The 18,127-nt window shown below is 37.9% G+C and overlaps 2 protein-coding genes across 3 annotated transcripts; both read right to left on the bottom strand.

Moving 5' to 3' along the window:
• Positions 1-421: 421 nt before the first annotated feature.
• fetub (fetuin B) lies at positions 422-8,233 on the bottom strand. The gene is made up of 7 exons (XM_079890172.1): positions 6,859-8,233; positions 6,346-6,459; positions 6,172-6,259; positions 3,543-3,709; positions 3,314-3,427; positions 3,127-3,213; positions 422-1,929 (listed from the first exon to the last, which is right to left on the bottom strand). The coding sequence occupies exons 1-7, from the start codon at positions 7,054-7,056 to the stop codon at positions 1,264-1,266; spliced, it is 1,434 nt and encodes a 477-aa protein (XP_079746298.1). The 5' UTR covers positions 7,057-8,233; the 3' UTR covers positions 422-1,263.
• ahsg1 (alpha-2-HS-glycoprotein 1) lies at positions 8,123-15,093 on the bottom strand. 2 transcript variants are annotated; one of them, XM_079890174.1, is made up of 7 exons: positions 14,759-15,093; positions 14,533-14,640; positions 14,349-14,433; positions 13,972-14,138; positions 12,252-12,365; positions 10,538-10,627; positions 8,123-10,442 (listed from the first exon to the last, which is right to left on the bottom strand). In XM_079890174.1, the coding sequence occupies exons 1-7, from the start codon at positions 14,960-14,962 to the stop codon at positions 9,909-9,911; spliced, it is 1,302 nt and encodes a 433-aa protein (XP_079746300.1). In that variant the 5' UTR covers positions 14,963-15,093; the 3' UTR covers positions 8,123-9,908. The 2 variants fall into 2 exon arrangements, with proteins under 2 accessions (XP_079746300.1, XP_079746299.1); XM_079890173.1 differs by having other exon boundaries at positions 8,129-10,442; positions 12,252-12,348; positions 13,952-14,138; positions 14,759-15,007.
• Positions 15,094-18,127: the final 3,034 nt, after the last annotated feature.

The following is an 18,127-nucleotide window of genomic DNA, read 5'->3' as shown; positions in this document are numbered from 1 at the left end:
AAACGTTGAGTTGGAAAAAATTAAAAATTTGGTTTGACATTAAATCAAAATTTATGGTTTTAACTAAATCATAAATACAATTTGAGAAAATCTAAAAAAATTAGCTGTAACAAAATTACATCAATTGTTTTAAGTTAATCCAAAGTATCATTTTTTTTCAGTGATAGAGGGCGTAACACTTACTTTGAGGCAAAGTGAAAACAGAAGGTATAAACTGAAAATCACAATTTTCCACTGGACCAATGTAAATATATATTTTGAATGAATTGCACTGATGTTTCACTTTTTTCAGTGAAGTGCGTTAAGGGTTTTCTGTTAGAACGGTGTCGTGTAAGCGGCCCGTAACTTAACTTAAGCGGTAAGTTAATAACTAATGATCTTTGCAACGGAAGTGAATCAATCAAAACTAACTTTAGCTGGATAATAACTTTATTCTAGATCTGCTGTAAAGCCAAAACAATCTCTGTTACTTTAATTTTCTATTATCACTGTAAAGCTGCTTTGAAACAGTCCATATTGTTAAAAGCGCTGTATAAATGAAGGTGACTTGACTTGACTTAATTTAAAGGTAAATAGAATAAAAAATAACAATTTTTTTTTTTTAAATTCATTAAAAATAGAAAAATATTATCAAAACGAAATGATAAAAGCTTTCTGGACAATTTTTTAAAAATAATTTTAGGTCTTCGGGTCATTTTGACCCACAAGGGAAGGATTTGTTACAGTTACGAAAAGAGAGGATGAATAATATGAGGAAAATAAAGGTAAATGCAAAAGGGTTTATGCAATTAACCTGCAGCACATTAAAAAAAAACTTAACGTGTGACAAAAGGCTGAGGACTTGATTTAGATTAGATTTGCTCAGTGGTTGAAAAGTACCTGAAAGCCACACTCGAATAAAAGTATTAAGTTAATTTAAGAAGTAACTCTAGTAAGTATGAATATTCTTCAGGGAAAATGTATCGGAGTAAAAGTTTACATTTTATTTAGGAAATGTAGTGGAGTAAAAGTCAAATTTGAAAGAAATAAAAACTCAAGTAAAGTGCAGATTCTCAAAAAACTTAAGTACTGTAACAAAGTATTATTACTTAGTTACATTACACCACTGGACTTGCTCAGTGTTGCCATACCTTCATGAAGATGACTGCTGTACATCTAAAAAGAAAGCTAATCACACAAGCATCAATGACTGCCAAAACATGCTTTATTGCACAAAGCATAATAGTACCGCTTGCAGTATTTCTGACTCATATTCAAAGGTCTCTAGACAGTGGCTTTAAAGAGCGGATCCTCACTGACGATCTGCTTGAGGAGCCCGTTCTCGATGGTGGAGGGAGCAGGGCACTCGGGCGACGTGGTGCTGGGGAAGGCCTGGATGCTGGGCTCCCTCTGTCCTGGGATCTGGGGGTCCGGGAGGAACGGGAGGGTGGAGGCCTGTGGAGGTCCTGCAGCAGGACTCTCGGGGAACGATGGAAGGGTCATGGGCTTATCCACAGGAGGAAGGACGCTGACCATCCCTTCAGGGCGCCTCACTGGGGTTTGCTGCGCATGCTGGTGGTGGTGGTGGTGGTGCTCGTGCTCGTGGAGGTGTCTGTGTTTGTGCTCGTGGTCCAGGACCAGCTCGTGGTCGTGCTCATGGGTCTCCTCCTTCTTGTGGGCGTACTGGTGGTGGTGGTGCTCCCACTCGCCCTGAGCGTGCTCATGGGCCTTGGCGTGATGGGCGTGAACATGCTCGTGATCGTGAGAGTGGGTGTGTGCGTGGCCCTCGCCGTGTTCGTGAGTGTGTTCATGGTCGTGTTTGTGTGTGTGTGTGTGGGGTTTGGTGTGGTCGTGCTCATGGTCGTGTCCTGAAGACGAGCCTGTTGTGCTGCCGTGACTGTGATCCAGTTCACCTCCGATCAAGTGCTTTTTCTTCTGCTCTTCAGCCGCCTAAAAACAACAGTAAATGACAATCGGAATTATTAAAGAGTAACCTGGCTGATTTTCAACCAGTTTTGTATGGTTACAATGTTGGTAGTAGTATATGTAAATGACCAATGTGGACTCTTTCTCAGTTTTCTTTTCACTGAGTTGTCCCTGACAAGTTTTACGGTATATAAATCGCCTTTTCACTGCATTCTTGCATGAAAAGAAAATATATTTATAATAAATTATTCATAATATATATGAATGATCAATATTTTAACCGAATATTTGAAAATATATAGAATAATAATATTGGTTAATATATTACAATATATTTACTAATATATAATAATGTATGTAATATTATATTCAGTAATACACTTCATAATATATAGATGTATATGTGTTCAGATATGGTACTGCATGTGTAATATATTGCAGCATAAACACATATATAGAGACATAATGTAAAATATTTCTTATATTTTTAATTATTTAAATGTTTCATATTTTCAAGCTAGTTAACAAAAGCACACGCTTTTAGCCAGGAGTGCACAGCAAGTACTTTAAAAAAAAATAGCAATTATAGTCTTAATGGTGTTTGGCCATTCGTCACCCGAACCACAGGCTCGACTCTTCAGCACAATGACCCCAAAAACTCACCCAGAAAACCTTTTCAATTCCAAAATAATAGAACATTAAACACTAACAGATCTCCCCCTATATTAATTTTGAGCAAAACACATCAAATAACACTTAACTTTAACAGTCAGAAGCAAAGCATGCTGGGAACTAGAAATCTGTTGTAACTCATTCTGTGAATGTGTGTATATATGTGTGTGAACATACATTCACACTTATATGGGAACATGTATGTGCAATATATGTACACCATGAAGGATAAAACTTTGTGAATATTACATGTAATGATATTTTTGTCTTAACTTATAAATATTTTATATGTATTAATATATAGCCATGCATGCATATATTGCAGTATATTGAAAAACATAAGCACTAGTTTCCCATATATGGAAATGTATTATGTAATATATCGCATTATATTGAGCAGTATATTCCCATTTATTTTTGTTCAGTAAGGGTAGACAGACAAGTTTTATTGAAAGCCCATCTTGCAAGTGGTGTATTTCCCCTTTAAGAGAAGTGTTTTTTTTTTTTTACCTCAAACACACTCAAGCTGTTGGAAACGGGTCATCTTACCTCCGGTTCGAAGATCTCGCACTGAACACTGAGGTGCTCCTCGCCCATGGCTGGGACAGAGTGAGACACTTTGCAGAATCCTTTGTGCTACACAGTGAAAGATCAGGAACACATGTGATAAATATTCATTTTAAACAGCAAAGACGAACACAGCATATGATGACTATGAATCTCCTACAGAACTTACCGCAAACTCACATGCCATGACCTCACATTTGGAGAAATCAGCTACAGCGGTTTTGGAGGAGCAGGCCGTCTCCTGGATGGTGAACTCCACAGTGTAGAATCTTCCGAAGTGAAGCTATAAAGACCAATCATATACAAATATCATGTCCACATTAAGCTTTCTGTACAAAAAAAAAAAGTGTTCTTCCTCATTTTTTCCCTCATGCTTAGTTACTTGCTCACTTACTTACCGATGCGGAGACTTTTGTAATGTTCAGAGGAACGAAGTAGTTGGCCAGCGCACTCTCATTATTGTACTTCTCCATGCCCATCTTCACGGTCTTCAAGGCTTCCTCGTGGTCCTGAGGGAGCTGGACAGGGCAATCTGGGCACCGTTCCCTGATTTTGGAGGCAGGCACTGTCGAGCGAGAGCCATGTTACTGCATTTGCCTTCTGTCAGCATATGAGGATAAACCAAAGTTACTTTGAAAAGTAATGCATTACAATATTGCGTTACTCCTTTAAAAAGTAACTAATTGCGTTAGTTACTTTTTAAAGCTGCAGTCCGTAGCTTTTTTGGGTTAAAAATTATCCTAAATACATTTTTGAGGAAGTACATAAACCAGCCAGTGTTCAACACTCTCTGCTTGCCGTAGCTCGATTCACAACGGTAAGCTTGTAATAATGTTTTTAATTCCAGTGGTACTGGTGGATTTCCGCGAGAAATTCGAGCATGTCTTTGCATCATTACGTCACATCTGTCCACATAAAGAAGAGTCTCGGCTAGTCGGCGATGAGTGTGAGGATGCTGGAGATTTATAGCCTTTTCTCACAGCACTTGATATAATATTATCAATTTGATGGCGGATCCAGAAAAGTTCAAACGACAATCACCAACTGGAGATTCACCTGAACAAACGCGAAAGACTTCGGACTTCGGAGAAAAAAGGAGACTGCAACCGACCTATGTGAAAACAAGGATAAATATCGGAAAGGCATTAAATGTAGTCACGCAATGCTGATGTTGTAATATGGGGCGCCGTTTGTAAAGCGGCTCACGCTGAAAATAACAGCAACATTTTGTCACATTTAGCTTCAAACAATGTTTAAAAAACTGATATGAACAATATTTGTCAACTTAGAGATATTTTAAATAGTTAAATCTAAATATTAAATGTTACACCTAAATGTTAAATGTTAAATCTAAAGGCTAAATCTAAATCTAAATGTTAAATCTAAATCTAAATCTAAATGTTAAATCTAAATCTAAATCTAAATCTAAATCTAAATGTTGAATCTAAATCTAAATCTAAATGTTGAATCTAAATCTAAATCTAAATGTTGAATCTAAATCTAAATCTAAATGTTGAATCTAAATCTAAATCTAAATGTTGAATCTAAATGTTTTGGGTGAAACTAAATATTTAACTAATATGCAAATTCAAAATGCCGGTAACCGGAAGTGCCAAAATAAAAGCTCGAGGAGATCAGTGTGTGTTTATAGGATGGTTTATAGTGTCAAATAACAAATAAAAACCATCTCATCCGAAGAAATGGACTCTTGGACATGGATTATCGTGATAGATTTAACTATTTAAAATATCTCTAAGTTGACAAATATTGTTGTAAATGTGTTAAAAAGTGACCGTCAAAAATTCTTTTTTTAAACATTGTTTGAAACTAAATGTGACAAACCGTTGCTGTTATTTTCAGCGTGAGCCGCTTTACAAACGGCGCCCCATATTGTTAACATTAACAATTTGAGAACAAAGTATAATTTGCACAGTTTGATGTGATATGATAAGCGATCGTTAGATTTAATCGGCGCGATTTACTGCAATGCTTTTTGTTTGATGTAGCTCTTAGTTGGTCAGAACATTTTACGGTGAAAATTCTTATGTTGGTCATACTTCCAAAAAGCAGAATCTGTGATTGCGAATGACACTATCACACCATTGACAGCCGCACATTCTCCTCAAAACACTGGATTCATCCGCGCTGTGCCGTGTCGAGGCACAACCCACGTAAAAAGTTGATAATTCCGCGAATAACTGCAATTGCAGATTTCGAACAGAGATGGAGACAAAGAGGAAAAACTACAGACTGCAGCTTTAAGAAAAGTAATGCGTTACGTTACTCTTGTGTTACTTTTTCTCACCTGGGCTGAGCTTGTTTTTTTTTTTGTTTTTTTATGAAAATCTTTGGGCAAATATAAAGGCCCTTTCACACCAAATTTGAAATAATAAGGCTGAAGGAAAAGGTAATTTGCACATGTACAGTTAGAGTGCAGCTCAAGCAAACCTTTCTGCTATTCTGGATTGCTGAAGAATATATGCAGGAGAATAAAGTTTAACACTTACTTCACCAATCAAAACAAAAATGCTAAAGTAATTCTTCTTATGGTTTCACTGAATCATTGAAAGTCAGCAACAAGTACATTGGTCAATAAAGTAAGATTAAATGCATACATACATACATGCATACAAGTATTTGTTTTATTTAACATATTGAATTATTGGAGGTTTGAGTAGTATTCTGATTTTGCATTTCATAGATTTTTTTCCCATTTTGAGGAACGCTGATTATTTTTATTTATTTTTTTGTGCAAATGAGATGAGTAAATACATGTTCACATTAAGTCTAGATGTACAATCACTGTCATGTTCACACACAACGCCTCTGCACTCACGATTACTCTCAACATGAGCACAGGAGAGCTGTCAGTCAATAAATGGGAAAACTAAGTAACTTCCAATACTTATTCGAAAAAGTATTTTGTTGTAAAATTAAAAGTAATGCGTTACTTAAAAGTTATCTGATTATGTAACTTAAGTTACTTGTACCAACACAGATGATAAAACCCTGGTGTTTGGTCATTACCTGGCCTCACGGTACAGCTATATCTGTACAGGCGTGCGACTCTGTGAACTCTGTTCATGTACATCACTGCTTTGCACTGTCCATAGACCTGTCGGTTGAAAAGGCTGTTAAAATGCAGAACAAAACATCATTAACAAGTTATTTTAGTTTTTTTATGAATTAGCAAAACCATACTGGGTACGCTTCAGGGTTTCGGATTTCACAGTTCCTCCAGTTCTTCTTGCTGAGGACATGACAACTGGTCTCCAAAACATCAAGTGTGAGATAGAAGACAATCCCTGTTTCACCCTAAAAGAACAAATATGTTATATGTAAAATGTGAAGCCATTGCCTCCTTTTATATAGACATAGTCAATAGGACAATAAGACAATAACAATAGGACATAAGTTAATAACTAATGATCGTTGCGACGGAAGTGAATCAATCAAACTAACTTTAGCTGGTCAATAACTTTATTCTAGAGCTGCTGTAAAGCCAAAACAATCTCTGTTACTGTAATTTCCTATTATCAATGTAAATCAGCTTTGGAACAATCTACATTGTTAAAAGCGCTATATAAATGAAGGTGACTTGACTTGACTTGATCCCTAAAGAGTAGTTGAGATTAAATGACTTTATTTAATGCTGTCTGTTGACTTGGAATGTAAAAGTATCCATATGAACTCAAGAACCTGAAAATGACTCACATGCTTCATGTGATGGACATTGCTGAGACGATCCAGGCTGAAGACGTAGCCCTCGGTGCGGTCCAGATTGATTTTGTTCAGAGCTTCAGCGGCCGCACCGCTCGCTACAGCATCTTGGCAGGATCCAGGGGCCAAAACGTCCACAGGGGCCCCGTGGACACACAGCAAAGCCATCATCAATGCCACACACTGCTTCATGGTGGAGCCGCGCTCGTTCTCCCAGACACAGCAACAAAGCTAGATGCTCCATGGAAGCTTGTTTATATGTCATTTAAAAGCCACAAACCCCTCTCTCTTCTCCTGATTGGCTACTGGCGCCTGATTGAGTTTCAATCAACATCACAGGCCCCTTGCACTCACTCTTAGTGTGATCTAATGGATGATTGATTTAAGGGAGAGGGCAGGTTGCAACATGCTGTAGATCTGTGTGGCTACTGTTGGATGACGAGTTCAAATACCTCCTGTGTTCGCAAACGGAGGTTATCAATCAAACCCTATGAACCCTAATCAAATCAACTGTGGATTTTGTAATACTTTCTTCTTATGTTGCAACCTGAGGCCAATGATTGTATCTCGCTGCACTGAAAATAGGGTCGATCCCAGGAAACAGTGCGTCCCCATTATTTACTGCTGATTTAATTAACAGGATACTGAACTTTATTTAACTCTATTTAGTATGTAAAGATTTGTTTTTATTAAATAAAACAAAAAATAAGTTTGTACTGATCACAATGTACTGATTGTGTTGATGCTGTATCACACAGCACTTGCTGATATTGAGGCGGATACGGGGCAGTTTAGGGACGGGTTTAGTGGTGTGAGTAGGTTTAAGGGTGGGTTTAGGTCAACAGTGTAATTATAGATACTTATAGATATAAATATAGATATAAATAACTGCTGTAATTACATACAAGTATTTTTTTTTTTTAAATATACGTAAGTTCAATGTAAAAACGTACTGTATGTTGTCACATTCACGTTAGTTTGGACTCGCCATGTTTTGTCATCACCTGCCTTCGTCACTCATTTGTTGTCATGGACATGTTGTCTATGTTAAGTGTGTGTTGCTATCTGTTCGCCTTTCTGTTGGATCTTTAGAGAATAAACCTATTGAATTGATTTGTATACGTCTTCCTCATCTGTTCTGCCAACAAACACACGTGACATATGTACACAATAAGTGCACTATATCAAATGATTAAATTAAATGTTTGTACATAGTAGCTAAAGACTAACAATATAAAGTGGGACCAACATCTTTTTTAAACATTTTTGAATATCTTTATTTAGTCAGATTGTACCACAACTAAAAATTACTGTCTGTGTAGGTCTTTTATTCCATTTTCTGAGAAATTGTAGAATTTGTCTTTGCTGTTTGTATTTCTGGGTTGTGTTTTCTGAGAATGAACCCTGAAACCTTGTCTTTTGATCATTTTCCCCCCCATATAAACTAATCTAATAACACAACATGCCATTAAACTATCCAAATAAGTTAGGCGTGGATTGATTTCATTGTTCTTTAGACTGTGCCTTAATTTGTCACTTTTTTGGAAGAACACTACATTTTACTCATGTAAATTGATTCCTAAGCTGTGCATGTTTCTCTAAACTCTTCCGTGTAAACATAAGATTATGTCACTATGTGTGGACTATGATACTTGCAGCTGCAAGGTCAATACCATGTTGTTGTAGAGATGTTGTGAACACAACATTATGTATGCTTAAAGGGGTCAATGCTCAAATGATATGATAAAGTCCACTTGTAATGTTAAGAAAGTTTAAAAACAGATTTTTGCTGCTGTCTTTAGGAATCCTCCCCTTCACATGAGCTTCTCTGATCACAAGCTGTACTTATTATACAGTATATTGTTAAATATAATATAGTTTTAAACTAAACTATCTTTCAATGACAGCCTCTTTTAAAAGTCTGTATTACATTGTGTGTCTCAATCCACACTGAAATGTACTGCACAGATTGTTAAGATCTGACTGAAATGATCAGTAATAATAAACTTGAGCCACTTGTGTCAAACGTTATGGTTCTTCAGAAGCATATATGTAAGGGATCACACAGCCAGCTTAACTGTTAGTTCTTCTGGTGTGAAGGAATAATAGCATATATGTTGATTTCTCATTAGGACAGTAAACTTGGATGATTGACTGTTGATGCATTTATCACCTCAGCAAATGGTATTTTTGAACTAAGTAGAAAAGTTACAGTATGTTTTCTTAGTCTTATATTCAAAATATCAATGTAAATAGGATTGCTGATGTTATTAACCCTTGAACAGTGTACAGTGTAAAGATGTTGGTTGATGTTTGGTTGATGTTTTCAAATGTTTTGTTTATTAATTGTTCTTGGCAACTTCTCCTTTTTCAGGCATCCTAACTGATAATTTACAGTTCTGTCATGACAACTCTGAGTGTTTGGCATGGTAATGGATATGACCATGTTGTATGTTTGGTCTAGGTGGAATAGATCTGCTACGCTGCTGCTGCTGCTGCAGAGCAAGTACAGGACATCCTACTGCCAATACGACACGCTGCTGTGAGCAAGTAAGACATGCTGCTGCTGTATAAAATAGCGTACATGAATTACCCGTAGCAGATCTATACAGGTGGAGCTGGGGAAGGTGGAGGGTTTCTGAAAGCGCGCTGCACTGCTAAGTAGCAAATGCTACCCATGTATTTGAAGGTTGAGCATGCAAGCTCATTGGCTATTGATACAGCAGGAACCAATCAGCTGCGCCCTATAGATAATGATGTGATTACGAGCAGGTTGAGATAGGACCTATTAGCTTGCGCCATCTAGAGTTTGTACATCATTTATACATGATTAGATTTTCTTGTCACAGCTGTTTTATAATATTGTAATACTGTGTTTCAGGACCTTTATCAGTCAATCACACTGGTCCAGTAAAGAGTATTTATTGGACTGAATGTACTGGAGACATTTACACACTTATGTTGTTCAGTTTTTAAAATTTTCCCTTTCAAAGCTTGCAACATGGGATAACACCTGGATGTTCCTCAGCAGATTTTACTGTTAGTTACTGAGGAGGAGGAGGAGGAGGAGGACGACGAGGAGGAGGAGGAGGAGGAGGGCGCACAAGTCCTGGGCCCATGCAGATACGTGGTGGAGGGAAGGGGCAGATTGGATAAACAGAGGGGGGTATTTTTACAAAGCCATGGCATGGGAATTCTTGGTGTCCCTCAGATGCTGATTCTGGAAACCCTGAAGGGCCTTCTGGACAGTTGTGTGGATGTTCTGGACGGCCCCTTTGGCCAGGTGTTTTGTCTTTGTGGTCATGGCCAGCATGTTCAGGACGGCCCCTTTGGTCAGGTGTTTTCTCTTTGTGGTCATGGCCAGCATGTTCAGGCCGGCCCCTTTGGTCAGGTGTTTTCTCTTTGTGGTCATGGCCAGCATGCTCAGGACGGCCCCTTTGGTCAGGTGTTTTCTCTTTGTGATCATGGCTGCCATGTCCCGGGCGATGGGGGTGATCATGCCCTGGATGGCGGTGGGGTCCATGGAATTTACAGTCTCTCTTTGACTGAGTGGGGTGTTGCCATGGATGAGTTAAGTTCTGGAAACAATTAGAGCACAATGATTACATAGCTAGAGAGAAGAAAATAACCGGGACTTCCTGTTCCAGTTTAAGTGTGTTATCGAGATGTATACCTGAGCTTCATAAACTGTACATTCCACATTTAGACCATCATCCCCTGGTACCGGAGCTCCGAATTTAGAGGACGTACAGAACCCATACCGCTAGAGAAAGAAAAAGAGAAAGAGAGGTGTTCATAACTACAGATCTTGAAGGAACTGAAGGACTGTATGAAGTTGTGAGGTAAGACACTACAGGTGAATATGGTGAAAAAATTAACTAGCAGATACCGTATCACCATATTTTCACATTAATCACAGTAGGTTAAGAAAACTGTTTTGTATTTGCATAAAGTTCCAAGACAGAGCTTGATAAAGCCCGGTTCAAAATTGTTGTTTAATTTTGTTGAAATTATAGTTAAAGGTTTAGGGCAGATTTTGGATATCTCTTTCTATAAATCAGAAAACACTGTCAACAGGCATAAACACTGCTGGTCTGGAAAGCCTAGGCAGAGCTGCTTGCTTGCGGGACCGAGGTGGAGCCAGGGACTCGGATGACCAGGGTGACGCCAAAGGGAGCAAGGACAAAGGAGGAACCGTAGGAAAGGAGGAGCCTGGTGTAGCCAGAGGAATGGAGGGCTGAGGCACAGCCTGAGGCCCAAAAGTCAGCAGCGAAGCCAGGGTGACCAAGGCGAAGACATGACAGACCAAGGTGGAGCCGAGGGAGCGTGGAGCCAAGGTGGAGCCGAAGGGCTGACAGACTGAGGTGGAGTCAGGGGCTCTGAGGCCCGAGGTGCAGCAGGGGAATCTGCCTCACAGGGCAGAGCTGGGGATCAGAAAGCCCGAGGTGGGGCTAGAGAGCTGAACAGAACCAGCAGAGACTGCCGAACCTGGGAACTGGATGGAGTCAGCAGAGGGAACGGGACTGGCTGGCACAAAGGAGCTAGGAGGCTGGGCAGGATCAACCGAGGAGGAAGGAGCCAGCCCTACAGAACAGGCAGAGGAGGGAATAGTTCAAGGGTGGGGACTTTGATCCTCGGACCACAAATTAACGAGCCAGTGCTCATCTCCTGGCCCTATAATGGACTGGGCAGCCAGACCTGGCTGCAGGCTCTGGTACCATAGCAGGAATGGGCTCTAGCATGGGGTCCACGGAAGGTGGGGTGCCTTGGACCACTTGTTAAGGCTGGTATTGTAGAACACACAGAGGGAGTGGTCAGGATAGTGTGTGAGGGAACGATCCCTTTGATATTTGAGAAGGAGATAATTGGCTGATGTCCATCACTAATTTCTTTACTCTGTATATGGTGGTTCTTCTGTAACGGCTTGTCAATTGGGATGAGAAGTCTTCAACAGCAAGTAATTTATAAACTAAAACAGAATGGGTAGCAGAACAGGAAAAACCAGGACAGCAAACAAGACATGTGTAAATAATAATGTAACTACAGAAACAAACGAGAACAAAATCAGTAACTAAGGAGAACAAAACTAAACAGAGAGGAGAAACAGGAACAGAATGTCAAAATAATAGTCCATGGAACCAAACATAGCCTTAAAAATCTACAGACACAAATAGATAAAGTGTAATTAAATAAACATTTAATTGTGTATTTTGGATGTTTTCTTTGAACTAGTCTGACATAAGACTATGGGAGTTATGGGAGTATAATAGCCCAAAATCTCAAAATTGGCCAGTGACTTAAAAGACAATGTTTTTTACTGTAGTGTCTTCCTTTAATTATAGTAATTAATGAAATAAGTTCTAAAGTATTGAACGTTGTGCACTTACAGCCTGATCTCCACATAAAGCCTTGCATGCTTCTGGCTTCTGGGATGCTTCCTCCTTTGAACAGTTTGTCTCCATAATGGCAAATTCAGCAAAAAAGCTTTGTCCGTTCATCCACTAAGAAACAGACAAATATTCTGTTAACATGCAGTTGCAAACCACATGCAAGCAAAGAAAGTTGTAATGACCGTATTCAAACTGTTGTCCGTTTGAAAACGAAACTTGGACGTTTTGCTCTGCATTGTACATTATACACACCCATATCGAAACGCATATTTTGAAATATTTCAAATGTACTTTTTATTATTATATTTCTTATAATGGTAATAATACAGAAAATAAAACAGATATAACTGAAATACGGGACACTGCTTAGGCTATGTCTTGCAGGGCGCAGGACAAAGCTCCCAATTTCGGGAAGATCCTGCATTTTCCCCATAGATAGAGCATTAACTGTAGCACCACAATTCGTACTCATACAATTCATACAATTCGTTACAATAAAACTTTGCCAGATTTACACATTCATCTGTGTCTGATAAAACTGAACACGCTTATAGCACCATTCGCTGGACATTTCAATTCAAAAACTGTCACAAAATGCGCAAAGAAGTTTTGCTGAATGTCACCAGAGGCAATATTTTAAACTTTTTTCCAGTTGCATTTTACATCTTCATTTGTGATGATTTTTATTGAATCTATCTGTGTTGAGTGGAATCGGTGTAAAAATGACGAATACAGACTGCCACCTGCTGGTTTGGAGAGTTATTTTCTCTCAGGGTGCTTCTCAATATCCCTCCTCGTCTCCTCGCTCCTCCGTCCTCCATCCTATGACCCGAAAACCGATCGAGCTCAGCCATCTTGAAGGACATCTCAATTCTCTAAATGCACTGCGAGGAGTCGAGGATCGAGGAGTGAGGAGGCTTCCTGAGGAGTCATAAGCGAGGATACACAGGTGTATCCTATGCGGAAGAGTTTTATCGACTTAAACGTGACGCACGTATAAATTCTCCTCCCCCTTCACATCAGTCACAATCATTTTAATTTATACTTTACCTTTGCAGTTTATATAAACCACACATCTCACATCATATCTAGCTTTATTATTATTTATTATGAATTTCTTAAATGAACAAACTTCAACAACATAAGGGCAGATCCTTTGAGCGCTGCTGATGACGCTGTGAAGTGACGCTCGCGTGATCAAGTATTCCAATGCATAAAAAAAAGTTACATTCGATTCCTCCGTCCTCATTTTCTTTCCTTGCAGTCTTCCCTCGCATCCTACAGGGGGTGGAGCTGAGACGCGAGGAAAGGAAGCGAGGAAAGGAAACGAGGATGCACAAATAAGAAATGAGAAGCTCCCTCATCTTTGCGCTGTGTGCACTTTAGCCCAGACGCTGACATCGCCAGGCGACAACACACTCAGCTTTTGACGGCGCTAGTTTTTTATGTTGGTCCGGCGTGTCTGTGTTTTTCCCTTCAATTGTCTGTGTCATTAAATTCAATATTCACATTGCGGAAAACTGTTAAATTTGAACAGACTTGCTCAGCAAAATTCTTTTCAAACTGTATTTACGCTGTATTTACGGGTATTTACGCTGCGTTATTTTGACAACTTTGGAATGGTATGACACCTAAAATCATGTAATTTCTGTTTTCTATTTCCATTCATGCACTTGCATAGAATATTCAAGCTTCACCCGAGTTTGAAAGACGTCACCTGTGTACTGATCCTTCCCACTTCCAGCAGTTTAAAGTGAGATTCATGACTGGAGTCTTTGTTGAATGTCTTCAGGGCGGTTTGCACACTCTCCAGACCCTTCGGATCGTGCAAGGGCAGTAGACTGGGGCAGTCAGGGCATTTCGTCACAAGTATTTGATGTGAAGCTGGAACAAAATACAAAACTATGAGCAATATGCAATCACTATGTGAAATGTAACTTAATTTGACTTTGCATTATAATTTTACATGAGTTGCATTTCCTAATTTCTGTACTCTTTGACAAAGTGAGCTTAAACATTACTATGGGTTCTTTGAAAGGCTAGAGTGTTGATCTACTAAATAAGAAAGTCACTCTGTTGGTTAGTTTACAGCACCTGCTTCAGTGTCACAGATGTACTGCTTCACGGCTGCTCTTCCCTTAAAGCTGGAGACCGTCACATTACATTTCGCTGTCACTTTCTATTAAGAGAATATTAAAAGGCTGTTAACCACTCACAAAAGTCACTCTATTCAGAGCAATAACAGGCAGTGTATCTGATTCTGTGATGTCCAGCTCACCGTCTGCGCTTCGCTTCTAGTCGTACACTGATCTAAAGGTTTGGGACTGGCGATGTGACATTCAGTTTCCTCTAAGGTGATTCCCAAGACGACCTCACAAGGATCCATCTGCACGGAAACAAGACAGTTTGCACATCATAAAAACGTTTCATTATGTTGTTGAAATACACTAAAAGCACTCTTTTGAAACTCTGAAACACAGGAAGAGACTGTCATGAAAGCTCACCTTCTTCTCTGCACTGCGACTGTCCAGCGAGACGAATTTGAACTTGTATCCATGGCGGTGATGTTCATTAATGAACCGCTCGGCGGCTAACGTGGCGTTTTTGTCCTGATCTGCTTGGCACTTGTACCCAACATCACTGTCTTTATGGAGGCTGGCCGCGTGTAGAGCCGAGACCAAAGCTGCTAATATCACCAGCTCTCTCATACTGCAATCTTCAACCAAGTAAAAGTTCTCCTCTCTCGCCCAGACCTTTATAATATACACCGTTGGGGGACATAAGCAAACAATTTAGAGCCAGAGTTGCTTGCCAATGTAAATGATGTCAACACAAATATAAAAATGGGACATGAGCGAATGTCATGTGAGAGAGGATAGTTAACTAAGGCTAACTATTAAGCAGAAATCACTTTGAGGTTTTGTTGGTATTAAAGTACACTGGAAAACATTTGGTGTAGGAACAACAATTTTGGGTTACACTTTATTCTAAGGTGTCTTTGTTACTGTAATTATACAGTACTGAGTAATATTAAGTAACTACATGTATTTACTATAGGGTTAGGATTAGGCTTTGGTTTGGTTTAGGGTTAGTTACATTATGTATAATTTACAGTTTTTACTATAGTAACTACATGTAACGTGTAACAATGACACGGTAAAATAAAGTGTTACCCAATTTTAAATCAGAAATTGCTTGTATATTTCACAAATTACAAAGAAACGGCAAGCAGCACATTGAATTATACGTGAAATACATGAAAGTTTAAAGTATATAAGGCTGAAACAGTATTTTCTAAATCCATTGTAAAATCATTTTTTGCGGTGTAGCTTTTGTGTTTCTAAATTATGATTAATGGGTCATGCCAAAAAATGCGTTAACATTAATTTTATATAGTTTTTACATCTTCAGTGCAAATCATGCATACAAATATTTTATTATAATTTACATTAAATAAGTGTCATTAATTTGATGTCATTTGTGTAATGCTATTATATTTATCATACATTGTGCCTATTGAATTACATAATGTGATATCAAATTAAACGCAATAAATTGCAGACAAAAGTCCCCAAATGACAGACAATTCAAAAACCTAATATTATTGCATATGTGCATTGAATTGAAGTGCACAATTGCATATTGTTCAATTAGTGCATTGAAAAGGCGTAACAAAAAGTGGCTTTAGAATCAATATAAAGTTTTTTAATTTCCATTTCATTCAACAAACGCCTCTCAGTGCCTGTTGTCCATTTTGCAATCAAGCACTGACTTTGGACTCATGGCGGCGACACTTGAAGCTTGTTTTAATTGTAGAAAATTATACTTAATACAGAATATTTGTTAAATAAACAAGTTTCTGTATATAATCAAGTTTGTATGTCTATGTGTTTGTCGTGTTTTAATAAAAAAGGTGTTTTAATGAATAGATAAATGCTACAATGTATTATAACTGGGTTACAATTATGAGACCATATTATAAGGTGCATTAAAAGGCATAATTAATGCATTAAAATGCTTTTATAATGAAAAAGGCTTCAAGTAAAGCGTTAGTCAATGCTCTTCGGTGTAATGTGCAGTAAACAATCAGCTTATGGTTGTTTGAACTGTAAGGCGAGATATTTACTGCAGATGCCATAGGCAACCATTAAAAGTTGTTGTACATTTTTTCCCCAGAATGTTCTACAATTGTAAAAAATTAAGCATATCTTGGTAGTTTACTGTCTTTGGACATGCATTTTTGCAAACATTATGTATTATATAGTTTTGCTTTTTGGAAAAGCACAGAAATCAATTCCAGCATTTTTGTTTTTGTAATACCGTCTTGAAATCAACTTCATTATGAAATGTGCCAGTGGTGTTTCTGGCTCCCAATACCTCCCAATAACTGGTAAAAGAAATAGGAAAAAATATTTGCCTAATACCTATGAAATTATAAAGAAGATTAATTAAACAAATGTTCAATACATGCTTTATGGACAACATGTGCTGCATAAATATTATTACCACAGAAAATACATGCAATCGATAATGGTTTAAAAGACTTATTCTGTTAATTCTGTTCATAATTATTTGGGGCAAAAACAACAAAAACATCATGGATATTGTTTTAATGGTGGGGGTGTTAAAAGTGAGTGGTCAGCACTAACAGAGGAGAAAAATCAATGTGTTATCCACACTGAGTGGAGTAAAGGTACAGTTCACCTCCTAACAGCCAATGAAACGTGGAGCACTTGCATAATTTGGAATTTGGTGTGCGTGGGCTGCGTATTAGCCCTGATGTTTATCTGGCCATGATGCAATCAATCTAAATCCACTTCGATATAACTATTCCTTTCTTTGTAAAGCTTTTGAATAACTGTTTGAATGTTCCTTTTATTTTGTGATTATTTTTATTCCTCTCTGTGTAAAGCACTTTGAATTGCCATAGTGTATGAAATGTGCTGTATAAATAAACTTGCCTTGCCTATTCAAATGGTTCATACACATATACACCAAATACTCTCATTTCACACTTGATTTATTCAAAAAATATATGACCATGGGATCTTACTACAACGAGTGAGGTTTTACAGAGCAACTGCTATATATTTAAAGTGTTTTCAAGGTTTTTTTGTTTACTTTTGCATTGTTTACTATTGTTTTGGGGAAGTGGAGCATTGTCTGAAATAGTTACTGAATGTGCAGAAGCGTAAACCATGTTAAATGAAAATGTATTTCAAAAATGAAAAATAATATTACACATTTAGTGTTCAGCTGCAAATTGTTTTTAAAACGTTTATTGAAAGTTTAAATAACATTAAATCATGTTTATTCTGAAATTTGCTAGTGTTTATTTGCTTGTGTCTCCTATCATTCATTTATTTGTTTGCAGGTTTCTCCCTCCATACAGGAAACTATTGTTTTCACTCAAAATCTTCTTAACCAAATGTTTGAATGCCCAAATAATAAATAGAATTCTCTCAGGGCCGGCCCTGACCAATTTGCTGCCCTAGGCAAGATTTTACCTGGTGCCCCATGCATCAGCCTATTTCACCCCGTCATTGTGTTCATGATTATTTAGCCTATATAATATACATATGAAGTCTTCAGATGCAAAAGCCTCTAAGTGCCATCTGAAATTTTCTTCTAGAATGATATTTTTTAACAAGCTCATATATTTAAGTTCAGTAATTTCACTTAAATGACAATTAATTGGTAATCTTCATTGCCATTTAAGTGAAATTACTGAACTTAAATATACGAGCTTGATAAAAAATATCATTCTAGAAGAAAATTTCAGATGGCACTTAGAGGCTTTTGCATCTGAAGACTTCATATATATATATATATATATATATATATATATATACACACACACACACACACACACA

This window comes from Squalius cephalus (genome assembly GCF_949319135.1).
Source record: "Squalius cephalus genome assembly, chromosome: 13".
NCBI lineage: Eukaryota > Metazoa > Chordata > Actinopteri > Cypriniformes > Leuciscidae > Squalius > Squalius cephalus.
The sequence above is the reverse complement of the archived record's forward strand: the minus strand, read 5'-3'. Positions and strand labels throughout refer to the sequence as shown.

Bases quoted from the DNA above. Each gene is read 5' to 3' on its own strand.
- ahsg1 (XM_079890173.1), bottom strand. From the start codon at position 14,962: ATGAGAGAGCTGGTGATATTAGCAGCTTTGGTCTCGGCTCTACACGCG. The intron at 14,434-14,532 runs GTGAGCTGGACA...TTCTCTTAATAG, and splicing joins CTAGAAGCGAAGCGCAGACG to AAAGTGACAGCGAAATGTAA. The intron at 10,628-12,251 runs GTAAGTGCACAA...TTCTTTCTCTAG, and splicing joins CTTTATGTGGAGATCAGGCT to CGGTATGGGTTCTGTACGTC.
- fetub (XM_079890172.1), bottom strand. From the start codon at position 7,056: ATGAAGCAGTGTGTGGCATTGATGATGGCTTTGCTGTGTGTCCACGGG. The intron at 6,460-6,858 runs GTGAGTCATTTT...TTGTTCTTTTAG, and splicing joins ATGTCCATCACATGAAGCAT to GGTGAAACAGGGATTGTCTT. The intron at 6,260-6,345 runs GTATGGTTTTGC...TTCAACCGACAG, and splicing joins GAAACCCTGAAGCGTACCCA to GTCTATGGACAGTGCAAAGC.